Source organism: Phalacrocorax aristotelis, chromosome 5 (genome assembly GCF_949628215.1).
Source record: "Phalacrocorax aristotelis chromosome 5, bGulAri2.1, whole genome shotgun sequence".
Classification (NCBI taxonomy): domain Eukaryota; kingdom Metazoa; phylum Chordata; class Aves; order Suliformes; family Phalacrocoracidae; genus Phalacrocorax; species Phalacrocorax aristotelis.
Window position 1 is genome coordinate 14,146,115 of NC_134280.1, and position 17,276 is coordinate 14,163,390.

The window sequence follows — 17,276 nt, forward strand, 5'->3', positions numbered from 1 at the left end:
ACACTGATGCACTGCTGCAATTGTAGAAAGGACGGGAGGTGGTGGTGGAGCCTAACTCTCACATTTAATCTAACAGCAGTTGTTCAGCAGCAGAGAGACCAGGTCCTGCTGCAGCCCAGGGGGTAGAAAAGGATAGCTCCTACCTCCCAGGCTCCTGCCATGCTGTAAGGTGTACCCCCTGCAAGCATCAGCTTAAAAAAATCATCAAAAGGCTCTCAATCTCCTGGTTTCACTATCAGCTACCACGATCAATTATATCAAAACCCAACCCTGTACATTCCAATAAAGTGAGTGCAGGGAATGTAGTAAACTTGCTCTTGGAGTCTGGCCAACTGATATCAATTAAGCCTTGAATATAGCTTTTCCATAGCATATCCTCCCACAAGATCTGCCATCTGCATGCTCCTACAGGAGCTGTATGACCTCAACAAGTATGCCGGACTCCAAGCATGCACAAGCCACCTCCTTAACGTGTTTGCATTTCTTAACTCCATTCTGGCCATTTTCTTATTTTTTAGGTACTTAACTCCTTCACTATGGCTGGTTTTGGGGTCCTGAGTTTCAATGAAGGTTGAGGGAGTTAGACATTAACTGGGATCCACCCTTTTTGAAAAACCCACTGTGCCTTTGCATTACCAGTGCTTGATAAGCTGGCCCTAAGGGTCAACATTATTTTGAAACCCACAACATCCACTTTCAAAATAATGTTGTTAGCCAGACCTTATACAGTGGGATTTACAATCTGAAACCATACAGGCACTTTTTAGAATTTGACCCTTGAGTACTGCTCTAAATTTTAGCTGTGTTAGTTGTCTATTTAATATCAACAGTGAAACATAAAAGAACAGGCATGAAAAGCCTCCTAGGCAGAAAATTGTGTAAAATCACAAATTCTCAAAATGGTCTGCTGGCACACAGAAGAAAAACATACCTACATGGTTTAGTGTCAAAGCCAGGGATCTAGAAAGCTCACTTAAACACACACATTCCCACAAGAGAGCTCTGCAGATCTGAGATTTGCCAGAGTAACAGCACCCAGTTCTACCCTTTGGTTTGTGCAGATGCGTGGGTACAGCATTAGCTGCAGGCGGGGTGTCCAGATTCTACCAAACAGGGTTCTTTTTAAAGTAGTATTGTTTTTTTTTTTTTCCTTTCTCCCCAGCCATCTGGGTGGTCTGAGAATCAGACCCGAAATACCTAGGATCCCTCGAACCACATGTTCTAATCCCAGCAGAGTTGACTCAGTCCTTCATCCTTCCAGGGTAAATTGACTTCTCTGCTCTTTATTGCGTGGGGGGAACTTTTGGATGAGATTTTAAAATTTCCGCTCTGTATGGACATTAAAAATCCTACATTTTTCTTCCAGTATTACAAGCCAGCATTCCTGCCATTAGTTTTTATCTCTCAGCACCTTGTGTTATTTGCTTCCCATGGCCACTGGTAACTGGGAACCCAGATTAACCAGCACCTGAAAAGTGATGTGCTGCAGGCTTCATTTCACAAGCCAACGGGATGGACGGGTTTTGTCCATCTATCTCCACACAAACTGGAAGGATTTCAGAGAAACTCAGTGAAAATGAGGAGGCTGAGCAGAATGATATTTAAGTATATGCTGCAAGCTGCAGCCTGGCCAGTTCATTAGTGCGGTGAGGAAGGATATGACAACATGCAGCAAATATCTGGAGGGATATGTTACACAAGGAGGTGTGCTAGGAGCAGAAGGGTGAAAATCAGGGAGGGAAAAAAAGGAGGGTGGGCTAGGATGGTGAACTTCATGGAGAGCTTTTTATATTGGGAAAGGATTTGCTACAGGATAGAGTAAAAGTTTAACCAGGAGATACAGGACCAGAAAGGGGGAACCAACACACCCCTGTGCTGTACTGGAGAAAGTGCTACAGAGGGTCAAACCACTGTCCTCATGACTGTGAGAAGCTGGTGAGAGGTGAAACAGTATCTAGAGAGGGGATTGATTTAGGATTACGAAAAAGAAGAGGCCAGGAGGGGCAATGCTCCACATTTAGCCAAGAGAAAATTTGGAAAATAAATTTGTAACACTGGAGTTTAAAAGGGCAGGAGATTGGCACTGAACATTTATCCATTTTCACAGGATGCTGAAAGAAATGGAGAATGGGAAACACCATTGAGATAGCTTCTGAAAGACCCGCACTCTCTGTTTAGAAACGCTTTAGAAAGCAGCGGGAGAATAGAGTTCAAATACATTTTTTCTAAAGCACAAGCTTAACAGCGGATAAGGTGGAAGCATGAAGTCACTTTTAATCTACCCTAAAGTGAGGTAAGCAAAGGGATTATCACTTAAGACTTGCTGACATGGAGCTCTGAGAATGACATTTAAAAGCAATGGTGGATTACAGAGTGACATCATATTAAATGAACACATGCCAGAGATTTACATAAAAGACCAGAGATCAGGCTCTTGTTCTCAATACTAAAACCTCCTAGCTGTTTTTACACTTCTGGTGGTGATTAAGCTAAATTAGAGCTGCAGTTTTTCATTCACTAAGTTGTGGTGTCACAGCACCAGCAGCTTGGTGGCCCAAATCTTCACTGAGTGCTAATGGGCACGACTCCATCTGAGCTCACCGAGGCCCCTTTTGCCAGTGCAGTGATGCCGGCATTCAGCAACTGGAGATCCAACCCAAATATTTCTAAGTCCAATCTGCTTCTTACTGTGTAGTTCAGTGAACCTGAAACCACGTACATTCAGGTGCCTCTGGAATTCAGGTTTGAGTATTTTAAATTATTCTGAGGGTTATTTAACTAAACACATACGATGAAACTATCTCCTCAATTTAAGGAATAACATAGATGTGCAAATCTCTCTCATAATGGAAAATGCTTAAAAATTGTTAACAAGATTCAAAAGAGAAAGCTGTGGGGTTTTGTGTTTGATTGATTGGCGTTTTTTGCATAGAATAGTTTATCAGATTGGAAAAAACTACAGAAACATTCTAGCCCTGATGAGTGTTTTGGATTATGTCTGCCCCATTTTCAGAAGACCTGATCAGCCTGTCCTTCCACTGAGGTCAGAAGATGTTAAGCATGCACCTTCCCAGTTTCTGCACAGGTAGGTAGCACTGTGTACTGCTTTCCTGGTGCCTGAAAACATGACACAAGCCCCTTCTGGGGAGCCGAGCAAGTCACAGACCACCTGACAGCCCTGAAAACATGAGGAGGGTATTACAGTAGCAGCATTTTAGAGATGGTAAAACTAAAAAACAGGTGAAATTAAAGCAATTTTTCCTGCTCCCAAAACAGGACAGCAGCAGGCCAGTATTTAGTCTGTGGTCTCCTGGAGATGGATCAAATGACCATCAAGTATTAACCCTGGTAGTTTTACAGTGAGATTGGCATTGATAGTTCCCCAAATCACCTCCTGTAGGTTACCATAGAGCCACCTAAAAGCAACACACTCCTGCTAATTACAGACCAGGGAGAGGTTTGACCCAGCCTTCTGGAGGGGACCAGCCTCTGCAAACCATCGCATACTCACACATTCTTATTTTCTTAAATAAATAAAAGAAGTATGTGGGAAAGAAGGGGACAGAATAAATGGGATGTGGGAGCCCCCAAACCTGTTTCCCAAATGAGCAATGTATCTGTTTGGTGAAAGTCGTAAAACTTCAAAAAACACATAAGAAGGCCTCTCTGAGCAGCTGTTTGCTTTGACTCCGGAGGGAGCTCGCTCTATCTCCAAAGCAGCACAGTACCATCAATCACAACCTGCCAAAGATTTTCTACTCTGGTAGCAAAGAAAATATGAAAACACACCAGTTTTATTGGCATGTACATTCTGTGGCTCAACCGAGCGGCATCCTTGCTGCAGGAATGAACATTACCTGGGGTCCCATCCTAAACTGCCTGATGGGATCAAAGCTGCAGCCTCGTGGGAGCCATGTCCCGCGGAGGTTAACCAAAGGCACTTTACGCACACCCGATAACGCACAGAGGTGGCTCCACGAGTTTGTGATGCAACCAGCTCCCCTCCGCCACCAGCTGTGGTCATGAATCCCCCTGGGTGGAAGGGACGACTGAGAGCCCCTATCAGAAAATGGGGAGCACTGGCAGTAAAGCCCTGGAAGGGCTTGGCTGGAGTGTGGTCAGGGTCGGGGGGGGGGGTGCGGAAAATTTTGCTGCAAAACTCCAACACACCTTCACTGAGTGTGTTGGAAGTGAGATTTTTCAGAGGATTTCTATCCAGCAAAATTGAGAGTGTTTTTGAGTGTGTTTTTGTTTTTTAAATAGGAACAGCAAAAGGCACATCTGTGACAATAGCAAATTCGACCTCTAAAGCAAGAGACATTGGCATTTCTCAAAGCACAGTTATAAGATGATGATTATTTTTTGTATGGCTAAACAACATATTTTCCCTTAACCCCACGTGGCCTCCTTGGCTGCATCTCAGAAAAACAACTAAGGGCAGAGAAAACTAGCCTGAAACAGATATCTGACATGGAAAATCTTGGGTTCGACAAAAAAAATTGGCAAATTTTTAAACACTTGAGGCATAACCTTTTTATGATTAAAAGTTTAACAGTCACCTTGCTCACCTGTGAATTACCCTGCCTAAACAGCTCAGGAACATTGGAACTGATCTCGAAAAGGTATTCTGTAATTTTTAACATAGTAGAAAGAAAACAAACTTCAAGAAGGAGGGGTAACAGGATCAGATAAAGAAAAAAGTGTAGGCTGAATATCAGGGAAAATCTGTAATATATTAAGATCTCAGGGAAGTGGAGGAAGACCCATGATTAAACCAGATAAAATCCCTACCAGAGGGAAATTAAGGGCAACTCCACATTATCATGGAGATGCAATCTTCTCTGTGTTTAGGTCTTTGGGACAATTCAGTCTTCATGAAAGCCATGAAATTTGTGACTATCATCTCAGGCTTATTTTTTACTATTTTTATGTGTGGACAGAAGAGCAACAAAAATATATTTTTAATAAATAATGTCAGAACTGCATTCTGAAACACCACCAGGATGTCAGTAGAAAAACAAGGTTGCTTTTGTTCGTTACACTGCATAATGCTTGATTGGTTTTAACCACAGTTTAGGAGCTACTGTTAAAAAGCTTCTTGCTGAGTCAAGCCTAGGCATGCTGTTTACAAGGGTTAGCCCTGAAGGCTCTTGCATTGGCAGGGACTTTTGAGCTGAGCTAAGGAGTTTTTAGTTATTTTTGTTGTGCTTTAAAAAAAAAAGTTGAGAGTAGCTAAGCACACCTAAAAGTGGGGAGTGGAAGGGAGATATCAGTAATCACCTGCTGTGTCTGCCAGCAGCTTTCCTCTGTAGTCAAGGGCTTGATCTTGCAAAGCTGATGCTAAAAAGTCCCCTTGGTTTAAAGTGGAGGGAGTTACTGCAGAGACTGGGCTCCAGCTTTCGTGAAGAAGCTCACTATAATATGAAATATCCCCTTTGTTAGCAAAGGACCTGCTCAAATTTATGAAGTGAATTTGGTTCAGCTTGAACCTGCTGAAACACCCTGGCTGATGACTTTTGCTCCAGTAACACTGATCTATGTTCTGCCTACAACCAATGGTGCAGACTGAAATACTAACGAATTGATAAAAGCTGCATGCAGGAAATGCGCATAACACCCACCATTGCTCTCTCACATACCCTGGGCCACCCTGTGCTGCAGGAGAGGCAAGTCTCCCAGGGGAAACCAGTATGTGGCTGTGTAATTTAATGCATTATTGTAATGGCATATAAAATAAGTCGGAATCTGCAAACTTATTCTGTCATTTCTTAGCTTTTGAGTGCCACAGCCTTAATACTGAACAATGTTGCTTTGTGGAAGCAGTACCTCGTAAAATGTATACCTACTAATACAATCTCCTTTATTCATTCTGCTCTAACTCTAGAGCCCTGGAATAGATTTCATCCCATACTCAGTTTTACTCCATTCTGGATTACATCCTTTCTCAGTGTCCACAGGACTCCAATCCTGCCTCTCCCCCAATCCTCCATATGAACATAAGTTCACAAGCATCAGAATCCAGGTCGATGCCTTGAATCCAAAATATTCCTGTTGGTTTGCACTGCAGAGAGCTCAAGGATCACCCAAATGAGATACTTTATTTTTCTAGACTAGCCAAGCAAGCATTGTGATTCTGCCAAATTGTTCTTAAAGTCAAAAAAAGGAAAGAGTGGTGTATCACTAAAGACTTAAAACCAGCAGGGGTTTATAGAAAAGTGAGTTGTCCTAATGACTGAAGAAACACTATTTTACCCTGGAAAAAAATATATCTAGAAGTATATTTCAAGGCAATACCACCATGACCTGCTTCTGGATGTATACAATAAATGCTCAGTGATTTGGAAGAAGACTCAACCCCTGAAAATTATTTGTCATGCTGTTTAACAAGGAAATGACTGAGGGATATGGACTGACAACAGTGAGCAGAAAGGCAACAAATCTTTCAGGCCCCCGTCTTAGCATGTGTATCTTTTATTACTTGACTTTTCCATATTCCCAACCATATTCTCAAGAAAAGCGTCCCACATGTTGTCCTGCTTAGGAGAGCCTTGCAGATGAATTCCTTCCAGTCATGATAAAATAACATATGTTCTCATTAGGCCAAATGCAAACAGTGATGAAGGGGAATGCACTGCCATGTCACATTGAGCAATCAGGAAACCAACCTTTGACATAATGCAGCAGGCAGATAATAAGACCCCATAGTTAGCAACAAATGAGACTACACTTAATTTGCTGTGCAATGTTCATGTAATTAGATAAATTTGGTACCGGCAAGACAGCAGACAGCTAGAATATGGGGTTGATGAATTGGACGCTCTCTGTCAGGCACCAATCACATTAATCATAAACCTAAAACTCTGACACAATTTTTCTTCTGAACATTTACCATAATTTTCTAGAGTGAAAATATGCACATGCTTTTTTTATTTTTAGTTGTTTACTTTAAACAGGAGGATGGACAGAAGGATGGATTTCTGCACCACCAGGATGGAGTTAAAATTTCTAGAGGCTTTAGCGGCTTGACCATGCCCACAGAGTCCACCCAGCCTACTGAACAAGAGACACACAACCTCTATGCATGCTCTAGCACAGCTCCACCACTGTGTTCTGGATAATTTCACATTGGACAGCCTCCTGTGAGGAGGGTGGCACTATGTTATAAGCTTTAGAGCAGAGACCAGAGAAGAGAAGAGGAAAACAAAAGAGAATTAGAACAAAAACTAGAGGAGGAAAGGGCAGGACATGATGTTAAGATGTTTGCAGATAAAATTGAAAGAGCAAAAATGGTTGAGAGTCTAACTCCACAACTGGTGAGAATTTTCCCACGGTGGTTGTGCTGTAGTCCAAGGCACTTGGAAAAGAGCTGAACAGAAGTGGCATTTTCTTGACCCTAAAGAAACCCCACAGATAAGAAGCAGTTGGCTGCTCAGCTTTGGTGCTTCACCAGCCGCAAAGGCAACCTTCAGCACAATGCCCAGGTAGTAAGACTGATCTTACCAAACATTTCAGAGAAAACTATGTTTCGTCTTCTAAGAACAACAAGCAAGTTTTCTCTCCAGTACCTCACAAGCTGTTTTTGTGTGACATGCTGCTGGGAAGGTGAAGAATCCCAAAGAAGAATGGCAATAGCTATTTACCAACAACTCTACCCAAATACTAAGCAGGACACTCTTGGTCCTGTCAGAAAAATGCGGTCACTGTTAAGACAGTGGATTATTAATATTGGCGCAGATGAACTGAAACCTGCTCTGCCAGCACTGTACGCTTGGCCAGGCTTGATCAGCTGGACAACCCCAATATAATAAAATACCAGCTCCCGTCACTGAGCTTTATGATTCACAGGTACATGGCACCAGCTGGAGAGCTGTCGGTTGCGTTTTGGAGAAGACCTTGCTCCGTGATCCCACTGAAGAAGCTGCTGCAGATGCCACGCACCCTGTCCTGCCCACAAGGAGCGAAATAGAGCACCGAGTGGGATACTCAACCTGGTGCCAAACATCTGAGACATCTGCCAACCTCTCTTCTAACCACTGTTTTGAACATTGCCCCTTTCAGAAGTCAGTCTGTCCTTTATCAGCCAGAGCTCCGGCTTATTAACTATCTTCCAGTATATATTTTATTAATCTGTTTTCCTTCTGTCTACAATTTTTGCATGCACTTGCACGCAAGAGCAGAACTATTTCATTCAGCTCCCCCAAATCCCATGTTAGTAACCTGCTCTGTCTTTTCCCCTTTTCTCACAGCATGGAAGGAGCTGGTCTGTCCCTTTAAACATCCAGTCAAATGGACTCTCAGCCAAAAATACAATGGTTTGACTTCTGGTAGGATCCAGGGGAATGCCCTGTCATTTTTTCCTGCAGCATATTGGAAACAGAATAAATCCCCGGTAGCTGTGAGACTCCACAGATCTCCTGGCTGCCACTGTCTGCACTAGTTGCCTCTTGGGGGTTGTTCCCCCACTCGCATCTATCCAGAAAAAGCACAGCTCTAGAAACAGCCCCTGCAAAGCTGGGTGACCGCTGACCCCAGCCAGACGGCGAGGCTGCAGCAGGGCTCTGGAGTCAACAGAGGGATCAAATGAGAGTTTAAGTGATGAGCCCTGTTTGTTTTTTCCTTGCTCTTCCTGAAAAATATTTCCAGCCCTTATGGGTTCCCCTACAGCAAATGCCCTGGGACCTGTCCCTCAGCTGATGGGTGAGCCCCATGTTACAGCCGTGGGTTGAGCAATTTCAGGATGGCCATGGGACCACCAACCACCAGGCTGCTCCTCACCTCGCACAGGGATGGTGTGTTTCAGGGACAAACCCTTCCACCACACAGTCACTACAGCCTCTGCTCGCATCTATGCTGGCTCCTCTTTCCCTGCCCTGGTCAAAGCTTACAGGAGTTGAGCACAGATCTCTCTATAAACATGTCCTCCAAGGCATCATGGACTACTGAGCTGTCATGTCCTGGATGAGGAGATTAACCCCGATCCCCTTTCTCAGGGTACAGCCCCCAACTGGTGCCTGTGCTTGCTGGCCATCAGCTGCCCTGGGGAGGAGGTTTCTCATGAGGAGGTCACCACTGAAGCCCAGGGTCCTGCCCCTCCAGAGCAGACACTGACACCACATGACAACCTGCCTTTTTACTGCATTTTAGAAAAAACATCCAGCCTGTCCAGGCCATTGTCCAGTGAAATCAAAGTGAATTATGGTATTCCTGGCAGCCTTTCCCTGCTAACCCCACAACTGGAGAGCAGGGAGGAATGGTACATGAGGTCTCCCAACAGAGGGAGCCACATTGGGTCTTCACCAAGACAGTGCCAGGAATGACCACAGGTGCAGAAATGCAAGTCAAGTCTGTCTCCGGGACCTCAGCCGGACAACAACACAGAAGCCCTGCACTCCCATCCCACTGCTACATGACACTTCTATAGGTTTAACAGAGCTGTAGAGCACTTCTGCCAGGCAGGTCAGGATTGCCACTGGATGGGACCAGCCTGCCAGGAGGGCAGCAAATCCCTGGGACATTAGCAGTGGGATTCGGCATACTGTGGGCAGCCAACTTTTTAGTAAGGCATGGGAGAGGACGTGCAAGACTTACCCATGGATAGCGTGGATAGAATGAGGTTCGTAATGGTATCGTCCTTCCTGGTGGCGCATGTCAATTGGCAAAGGAGCGTGGAAGGCTGGAAAAATGTGCTGCGGCACTGTTGAGGGGAATAGAAGAAGAAAAAAAAAAAAGGACTTCAAAAACTTTTCCTTTCCTTTTAAAACAATTTCAAAGGCACTAAATCTCCATGAATTTCAGAGCAAGAGCAGTGCAAGACAAGGGGTCTTCATGATATCAGCGCTATCATACACCAGAGAAGTGGAATGAATAAATAATCAAAGTCATGCGGAGAAATCCTACATCTTCGACATAAAAGATCTCCAACAGGGTTTTTGACAAAGACAAGCAGCTAAGCGCTCTTTGAACTTGAGGAGATTATAGGAAGCACCAAGGAAAACTAGACTTGCAACGCAAATCAGACTCAACAGAGCCTGGCGGGATCCAGACCTGCATCGTCCCGCATGCCTGGAGTGGCAGCAAACACCTTTCCTGAAGGTCTGTACACACAGATTGGAAATATTTACCTAAAAATGTAACAGCGAGAGCAGTGCTTATGCAGACCGTCTAGGCAGTCAGAAGAAGCTCAAAAGTGCCTACTGCCAGGTTCTGAGAGAAAAGCCCAAATTGCTCTCACTTGTAATCACTTGAGGCCCTATTTTTTATTCATTTGAGAAGCTTGTTTCATCTTTGATGGAAAGATAAAGTGGTCTCAAAAGGCACAGAACACCTACATTGACTTATTAAATCTACAGGTTTTAATATTTATTATTGACCCCAAAAGTTAACGGTGAGAATATTTGAGTGAGTCGAGCTGATGGAAAATTTATCAGGTTATTTCTCCTTGCTACCGCTGACAATGCTGCCTGGCTGCCTCGGCCTTTCCTGCTAAAATTACAGAAGCTAAAGAAATACAATTAGCAAAGCCTTGATAATGATACTGTACAATCGCCTTCTGATAGGGCTCAGAGCGTCTGTGATGATGCTGCTTTCTAGCTTTGTACCAGCGATGGGCTTAAAGATAAAAGGCTGGTCTTGCTCTGCCTTTATATCAGAAGTTCTTCATTAAAGATTACTTAATATTGTCACAATAAGGTCTTCCCATGCCCTCTCTGGCTTCTTGGCCTTTCTGTCTAACTGGAGACTGAAAGCAAAACAAAACCAACCTCCTGAGCGAGCATTTCAAAACCCAGTCTGCACTCAGTATTTCACTGTGACTTGCCTCCGCGACAGGTAGCATCTCTCTGTAGAGTGGGGAAGCACCATCCAAAACCAAAGTGTCAAAGCTTGGGCCAAGTCGCTCGCTGATGCTCAACAAACTCCAGAAAACGCCAAACTTTTTTCTATGAAAGACTTAAAATTCAGCCTTTCGCATCTGTGACTCCAGCTGCAACAGAGCTACGCTGACTCCATCCAGCAAGGCTGTGTTCCTAGCGGGTCCGTCGTGCAAAGCCTGTGTGAAATCCCCATATACGTCTTTCCCGGCATATCAGCAAGAGGATCTGAGGCTCCTACTCCCATTGCAACATACAATCCCTGAGCAGAGCGCGGCACAGGCGCGTCAGCCAGGCTTCCGGGAGAGGTGAGAGACTACACAAAAACAACCCTCCTGCCAACTCTGCTGAAAGGCGTTAGGCTAAGGTAGTCGGGGTGGAAAGTATTTAAGGCTCTGCAGCAGGCTTACTCTCCGTGCTCCAGTGAAGGGCTGGCACCGCACACTACCTGATACACTGGGAGCATTTTAGCAGCTTGCCTAATGTCAGGACACAGTAGGGTAACTGTTAACCGCCTTCCTCGCTTCTGCTCCCCTCCCCCTTCCCCCAAAAGCAGCTCAGGGAGAGAATAAACTTGCATCCTTTAGGATTTACTTTGGTAGGAGGAAGATTCAACCTTTAACCGTCCTGGGTAGGAATGATCTGTTACATAAGGACACTTGTAAGGAGTCTACATCATAAAAGGCAGCCAGTGTTTTTCCACATCAAAAATGCAGCAGGCTTCAGCTGTCACACCCCTTCCCCTGCTCGCGCACACCATACAGCTTCTGGTCTCCCCAAACCATGCTCAGCCCAAAACACTGCCAGGGCTGGCAGGCACCTAGAGGTGCTGCTCTTCTCCCTGGGACACTGCTACCTCCACAACCCACAGCTGCTGTGGGGACCAGAGGGAGTGGGGCAAGGAGGTTTTGCATCATCACACACCAAGCACGGTCACAAAACCAACTATCCCTACACAGACATCTGATGCTAGACAACACATACATTTCTTCCAGCCTGAACCCCTAGTCTGGGCTTCCTGCAGTGCTCACCCCGTATGTACGCCATAAACCCAGCTCCTCTGCGGTCCTGGGGCCAATCTACACAGCCCAGCTGGCATTCCTATAGGTGAAATTTTGCAAGCTCCCAAAACAGGGTAACCACTCTGCCTGTAACAGGCAGGTCCACAGCAGGATTAACCCCCAAAGTGCAGGGAAGTGCCAGTTGACTTGGGCTGAAACTGTGCTGGGCATCGTGGTAATGTTTTAACAATATGGAGAGTCATATCCTAAACCTTGGACCCTTTCCCTGGACCAGTTTAATTCACTAATAATGATAAAACTATAAGGAGTCTTATTAAGGAGATTCAGGACAAATGCTGAATCTCTGAAAACTCAGGCCAGTTATGCTTTATTTTGTAACTGTGCATTTCTAAATGATTGATTGCTGAAGTAATATAGGAAATTTTTGTGCAAAAAAAAGTCTTTCCCTGTCACTCAGGAGAGCTGGGGAAAAGAAAACACAGGGTGTTTGCTGTCTGGCCTCCTTTCCTAGCTATCTGTTGGTACAAAAATGACATCTGAAGAGAATTTCTCCCTCCTCACACCTCTGATTATTAATGGGAGAAAAATCTCCATAAAATTCCTCCCTCCCACTGGCACCGTTGGTTTGTTTTTAGCATTTCAATCTATTTGGACTGCAGGAGGGTCAGCAATGCCCCTGCCTTGGGTGCCTGTTTCACTCTGCCACTCTCATTTCCAACCCTACCACATACCCTATATTTTGCTGCTGCTGAGAGCAAGGGGAAGGGTTGTTTTTGGTGACATCCCTTTGCAATGTCCTACTTCAGGGCTTCCCCTCTGCTCGTCTGTCTGGGAGCACCAGCCAAGCCTATGGGCTCCGGTGGCTGGTGCTGTTCCTTTTTATTCTCTTCCAGGTGCTTGGTCAGAAATAATGAATGGTTTTATAGGCAATCAGCTACCAATTCATAAATGTCAGCCTGGCTCTGCTTCTTGTTCCCACCCCTCCTGAAGAGGACGGCGAGCTGGCAGCAGGACAGCAACACACGCTGTTAACAAAGATGGATGTTTTACACATACGAGTTAAAAAGACAATTATATTCAATTACTTCAAGTAAGTCATGGTGATGTATTCCTGAATAGCCACAGGAAGAGCAATATGATGATTAGGGCAATGAATTTGCCAACTTTAATCTAATCAAAGCAATCTTTTGTTTAGTATTATCTGCTTTGCGGTGGCAGAGGATTTACCAAACCCAAGCAATCTTTGCAGATTTAACCCCAAAGCTGCCCAATTAGTGCTAATGGTGATTGTTTTACACGGAGGGAGGAAGCTTTTAGCAGGAGGCCTGGGAAAGCTTTCCCCCAGCAAAAAGTTGGGCCACACCAAGCCATGTGGTACAATATGCTGCAGCACAAAGGCATGACATGGCACCTCCAAAAGTCTCCTAGCACTGGAACAACAGATAACCATTTTGTCTGGCTCCTGCGGAAGGAAGAGAAAACTGAAGAACAAATCAAAGCAGCATCCAAGGGTCAGGGACGACGGGAAAACACGGTGTTTCATACAGAAATAACTCGGCTCTTCATCAGGCCTGTGGCATGCAGCTCCTGGGGTGAAGCACAGCGGCAGAGCAGCCAGGCGCAGCCGGGAGGCCCCACCTTCCACCCAGCCGCTGCTCGTGCAGGAATGCGTCTGCTCTGCCGCAGCATTTGATAAGGGGAAAGACGCTGCTACCTGTCCCCACTTGTTGGAGCTGATTTTCTGGCCAAGGTTTATGAGCAAGACACGGACCTCCCACTGCTATATTCTCGTCCTTGTCTATTCAAAGGCCAGCCAACCTTCTGGCTTCAAAGGGGAAAGATATGAAGCAGAACCACAGGTTTAAAGGGGATGTCCCTTTGCCGAAAATCCCAGGAATCAGGGAGGGACACATCAGGAACAGGCATTTTTTGAGGATGATGCAGGCTTTTGATTATCTCCACAGATAAACCTGTGCTTCAAGAGAAACACAGACTGCAGTATGGGTTTGTACGGCAAGCAAAGGAGCCGTTTTGACATCACTCACAGCAGTAAATCTTTCTGAGCCCAGAAAGGAGAATTAGGAAGGGTCAAATAGGTTTTTTCTATTCCAAATACTTCAGCCTGCACACGTGATTGCTTAAAAAAAGAAAAAAAGGCAGCAGAAGAAAAGAAATCAGGCCCTACATTGCTGCACTGGGTTTCATTTGCAGTTCACTTTGACAAAAATAATTTGGAAAGCACTTAAAGGATGTCCTGTGTTCCCACTTGTAACTGGTATGCTGCAGCAAGACTTGTTAGGGAGACACCCCGAGAAGCTCCCCCCCCCCCATCCAATATGTACCAGGCTCCCACTACTTTATCTAAAGCACACGTGAGCTGCGCAGGTCACCGGGTGGGCTAAAAAAATGCTGTTTTCCTACAGATGTCCAACAGTCCTCTGTGGGAACAGCAGCCCAGGCTGTGAGTGGACTTCTTTGCCATGAGAAGTAGAGCTTAAACATTTTGCAATCAAACGGGAAAGTCATTTGTTGAGGGAAAAATCATAAAAGATTGCTGTCTGGATAATTCAGTACCTCTAGTGCTTTTCTCAACAAATTTGCAAACACACCCATAAAAAAATGAACATTTTATAAAACAGAAAAAACAAATACTGACTTCTTGAGATCTCTTTTAACTTCTTATGGTTTTAGTGATGCATGGGACACAGCTTTCATAAAGGGATCACAAGCTACCTTGCAAAGACTAACAAAGCTTCAGCCCTCCTTAGGAAGGGAAGGAAACGTGCATTTGAAACACAGCCCTTTTTTTCACTCAAAAGGGGCTGAAACAGGGTAATGTAAAATAACTTGCCCAGGTCTATGCAGTCAAACAAGAGCAGGTTTCCCAGCGAACCTCAACCACAGCAGGCAGAAACTGTAACTTCATCTCTAAAAGGCTTCGGAGCCCCGGGGTATTGGATTGATTTGGATTAGCGGGAGAAAAACTTCTCCAGACAACAGCTCACACACTCCTGTCACTGCAGTGTCATTAGCAGCTGTGCACAAGCAGCTGACACAGGAAAAAGAATGGGAAGGGTATGTCCCAGAAGATGCTGGTAAGTGTCCACGAGTGCTTTCGCAGCAGCAGTGCTGTGCTGTCACGACCCACATCCCTGTTACTGGGGGTGGTGGGATGACACTGCTTGGTGCAACATGGCAGCCTGCAACAGCCTCTGCTGTTTTTTAATTCCAGATCCAGCTTCTTTGAAAAGGATAATAGTAAAATAACTGCTGTCTGCAGTAGACACTACACAGAAACCTTTATGAGATGAGAGGAGGCATTTGCTAGTTTTCCCCATCTCCAGAGCAAAGGCCCTTCTCACTGCCCACATTTTCTCCTGGATGTCCAAATCTCAATCTTTTCTCAAGAACAAGGTTAAAGATCCAACAAACATGAAGTGGCCTTCACTCAGTTGTCACCCAGAGAAACCCAAAGCATCAAGTGAGAAATAAACTGTAGGTGTCGTTTGTTTTCTTGTTACACTTTTTAAAGTCCCACAGCGTACATTTTAAAGGGCCACGTTTTGGCATCCAATGACTGTGGTGACAAATATCAGGTTTGTTTTGAAACAAACCTGAGGGGCTTGTGCTTTGCTCCCCAGCCTTCCTGCAGTGATTTTCCTCATGTCAGTGCTCCCCTGGGCTTGGTTGTCTTCAGAGCATCCCCAGACAGCCTCGAGTGTGAGGGAAGGCAACCCCAGCCCCCGGGCATCTGAGTGTGTGTGTGGCTACTTGACTCCCTTTGATAGTCCCTCCTGGGTGTTTCAGTGTTGTATTTGGATGGCCGCCCCTCCTGCAAAGTGCTGCAGGGCTGTAGGTGTCAGCAAGGGAGATGTTTTTGTGTTTGTGTGACGTCCCCAGAATAATGATCTTGCTGTTTAAGTGAGTTGAGCAAATGAATGAGCACAAGAAAAACATCTTCGCTGAAAGCGCAGACAAAGTTAATGCACCATTAATAATGGCCCGGGTGAATTATTGGAAGAGATAATAGGCCTGGGGTCAGGGAAGGTCTGAGACAAAGAACGGGGAAAATTGGGTCACAGAAACATGACAGAGCAGATCACACTGATGCGCCTGTGGGATTCTCCTTGGATGAAGTCATGTACCACCACGCAGAATATTAAGGGCTTTGCAGGGAAAGCCATTCCCAGAACCACCACTTGGATCGATACAGGGAGGAGGGGGAGCAGACATACAAGGCTACAGTAGCTGCCTCTTAGTCCCCCCACGAGCGCCCATTTAAGAGCTTCACTTTAATGGTGTTTAGATACTTTACAAAATACACCAACTGCGTGCCTACCTCAAAAAGGGATGTGGTTGCTGATTTCACCAATCTGCATATTTTCTAAGCAGAGAAAGGTGTCTAGGGGAATATCTGCCTTCCCTGAACGGCAGTGCCATGCATTTCACAGAAAGCCATCTCAGGTGCTTCAGTAGCTCTGCTTTTCTGTCTCCAGAATTGTGGCAGACTGGCTGTGGAGCCACAACTTCATCTCCCACCCTGCCAGCTGCCTAGCTTCACAACATTAAATTACCAACTAACCTCACTTTGTCAGAATTTTCCTTCTTTAAAATGGAGATAATAATACCTCCCTACCTCAGAGGTTTGGTTAATGTTTATACAGCACTTTAAAAATGATGTGGTAATTAAGTGCTCAGTATTATTATATCAACGTGTATAATGATTCCAACAGACAGCACTATAAACAGGGCTGCACCGTGTGTGCTTTTCTTTTGTTTGGCTTGTTAGCATTTGGTTTGGTTTTCGTACAGCATGCTTCAATTATTATTGGTTAATTATTATGTTGTTTTATTACCTGCTCAGTGGCTTTGACAAGAATGAAAGAGGAACTACACAGGTAAAATAATAGTAAATATTCATTCTGGCCCACTATGAACATTATAGCAAGGATAAATGGGAGGCAGGCTCCCACCAGCTCACCTACAGGAGACCCCTCTCCCACTCCAAGTATTACAGGCCATTTTGAAACACATCCAGCCAGCTGTTTCCATCCAGAGGGACACGGAACCAGTTTACTCTTCTTCTAACATACCTAACGAAGAAAGATGGTAGCCTGATTTACAAAACTATTTTTTTCAGACAACGCGTGTCAGGATGCTGAAGAAGGCAACATGTTTAGTTTAACCACAGGTTGGTGTGGTAGGTTTACCCTGGCTGGATGCCAGGTGCCCACCAAAGCCCCTCTGTCACTCCCACTTCTCAGCTGGACAGGGGAGAGAAAATATAACAAAAAGCTTGTGGGTCAAGATGAAGGCACGGAGAGGTCTCTCACCAATTACCGTCAGGGGCAAAAGAGACTCAACTTGGGGAAATTACCTTAATTTA

General features: G+C 45.0%; 1 protein-coding gene across 6 annotated transcripts in view; it reads right to left on the minus strand.

The window, feature by feature from the left end:
* Positions 1–17,276, minus strand: part of GLI2 (GLI family zinc finger 2) — a 205,431-nt gene that overhangs the window by 64,663 nt on the left and 123,492 nt on the right. For 5 of the 6 annotated variants that reach the window (XM_075093060.1, XM_075093059.1, XM_075093064.1 and 2 more), the window contains one exon: positions 9,589–9,694. The exons of the other annotated variant lie outside the window; for it this stretch is intronic. In XM_075093060.1, coding sequence (XP_074949161.1) covers positions 9,589–9,694 — 106 coding nt within the window. The remainder of the gene's footprint in view (positions 1–9,588; positions 9,695–17,276) is intronic. 6 annotated transcript variants of the gene reach the window in all.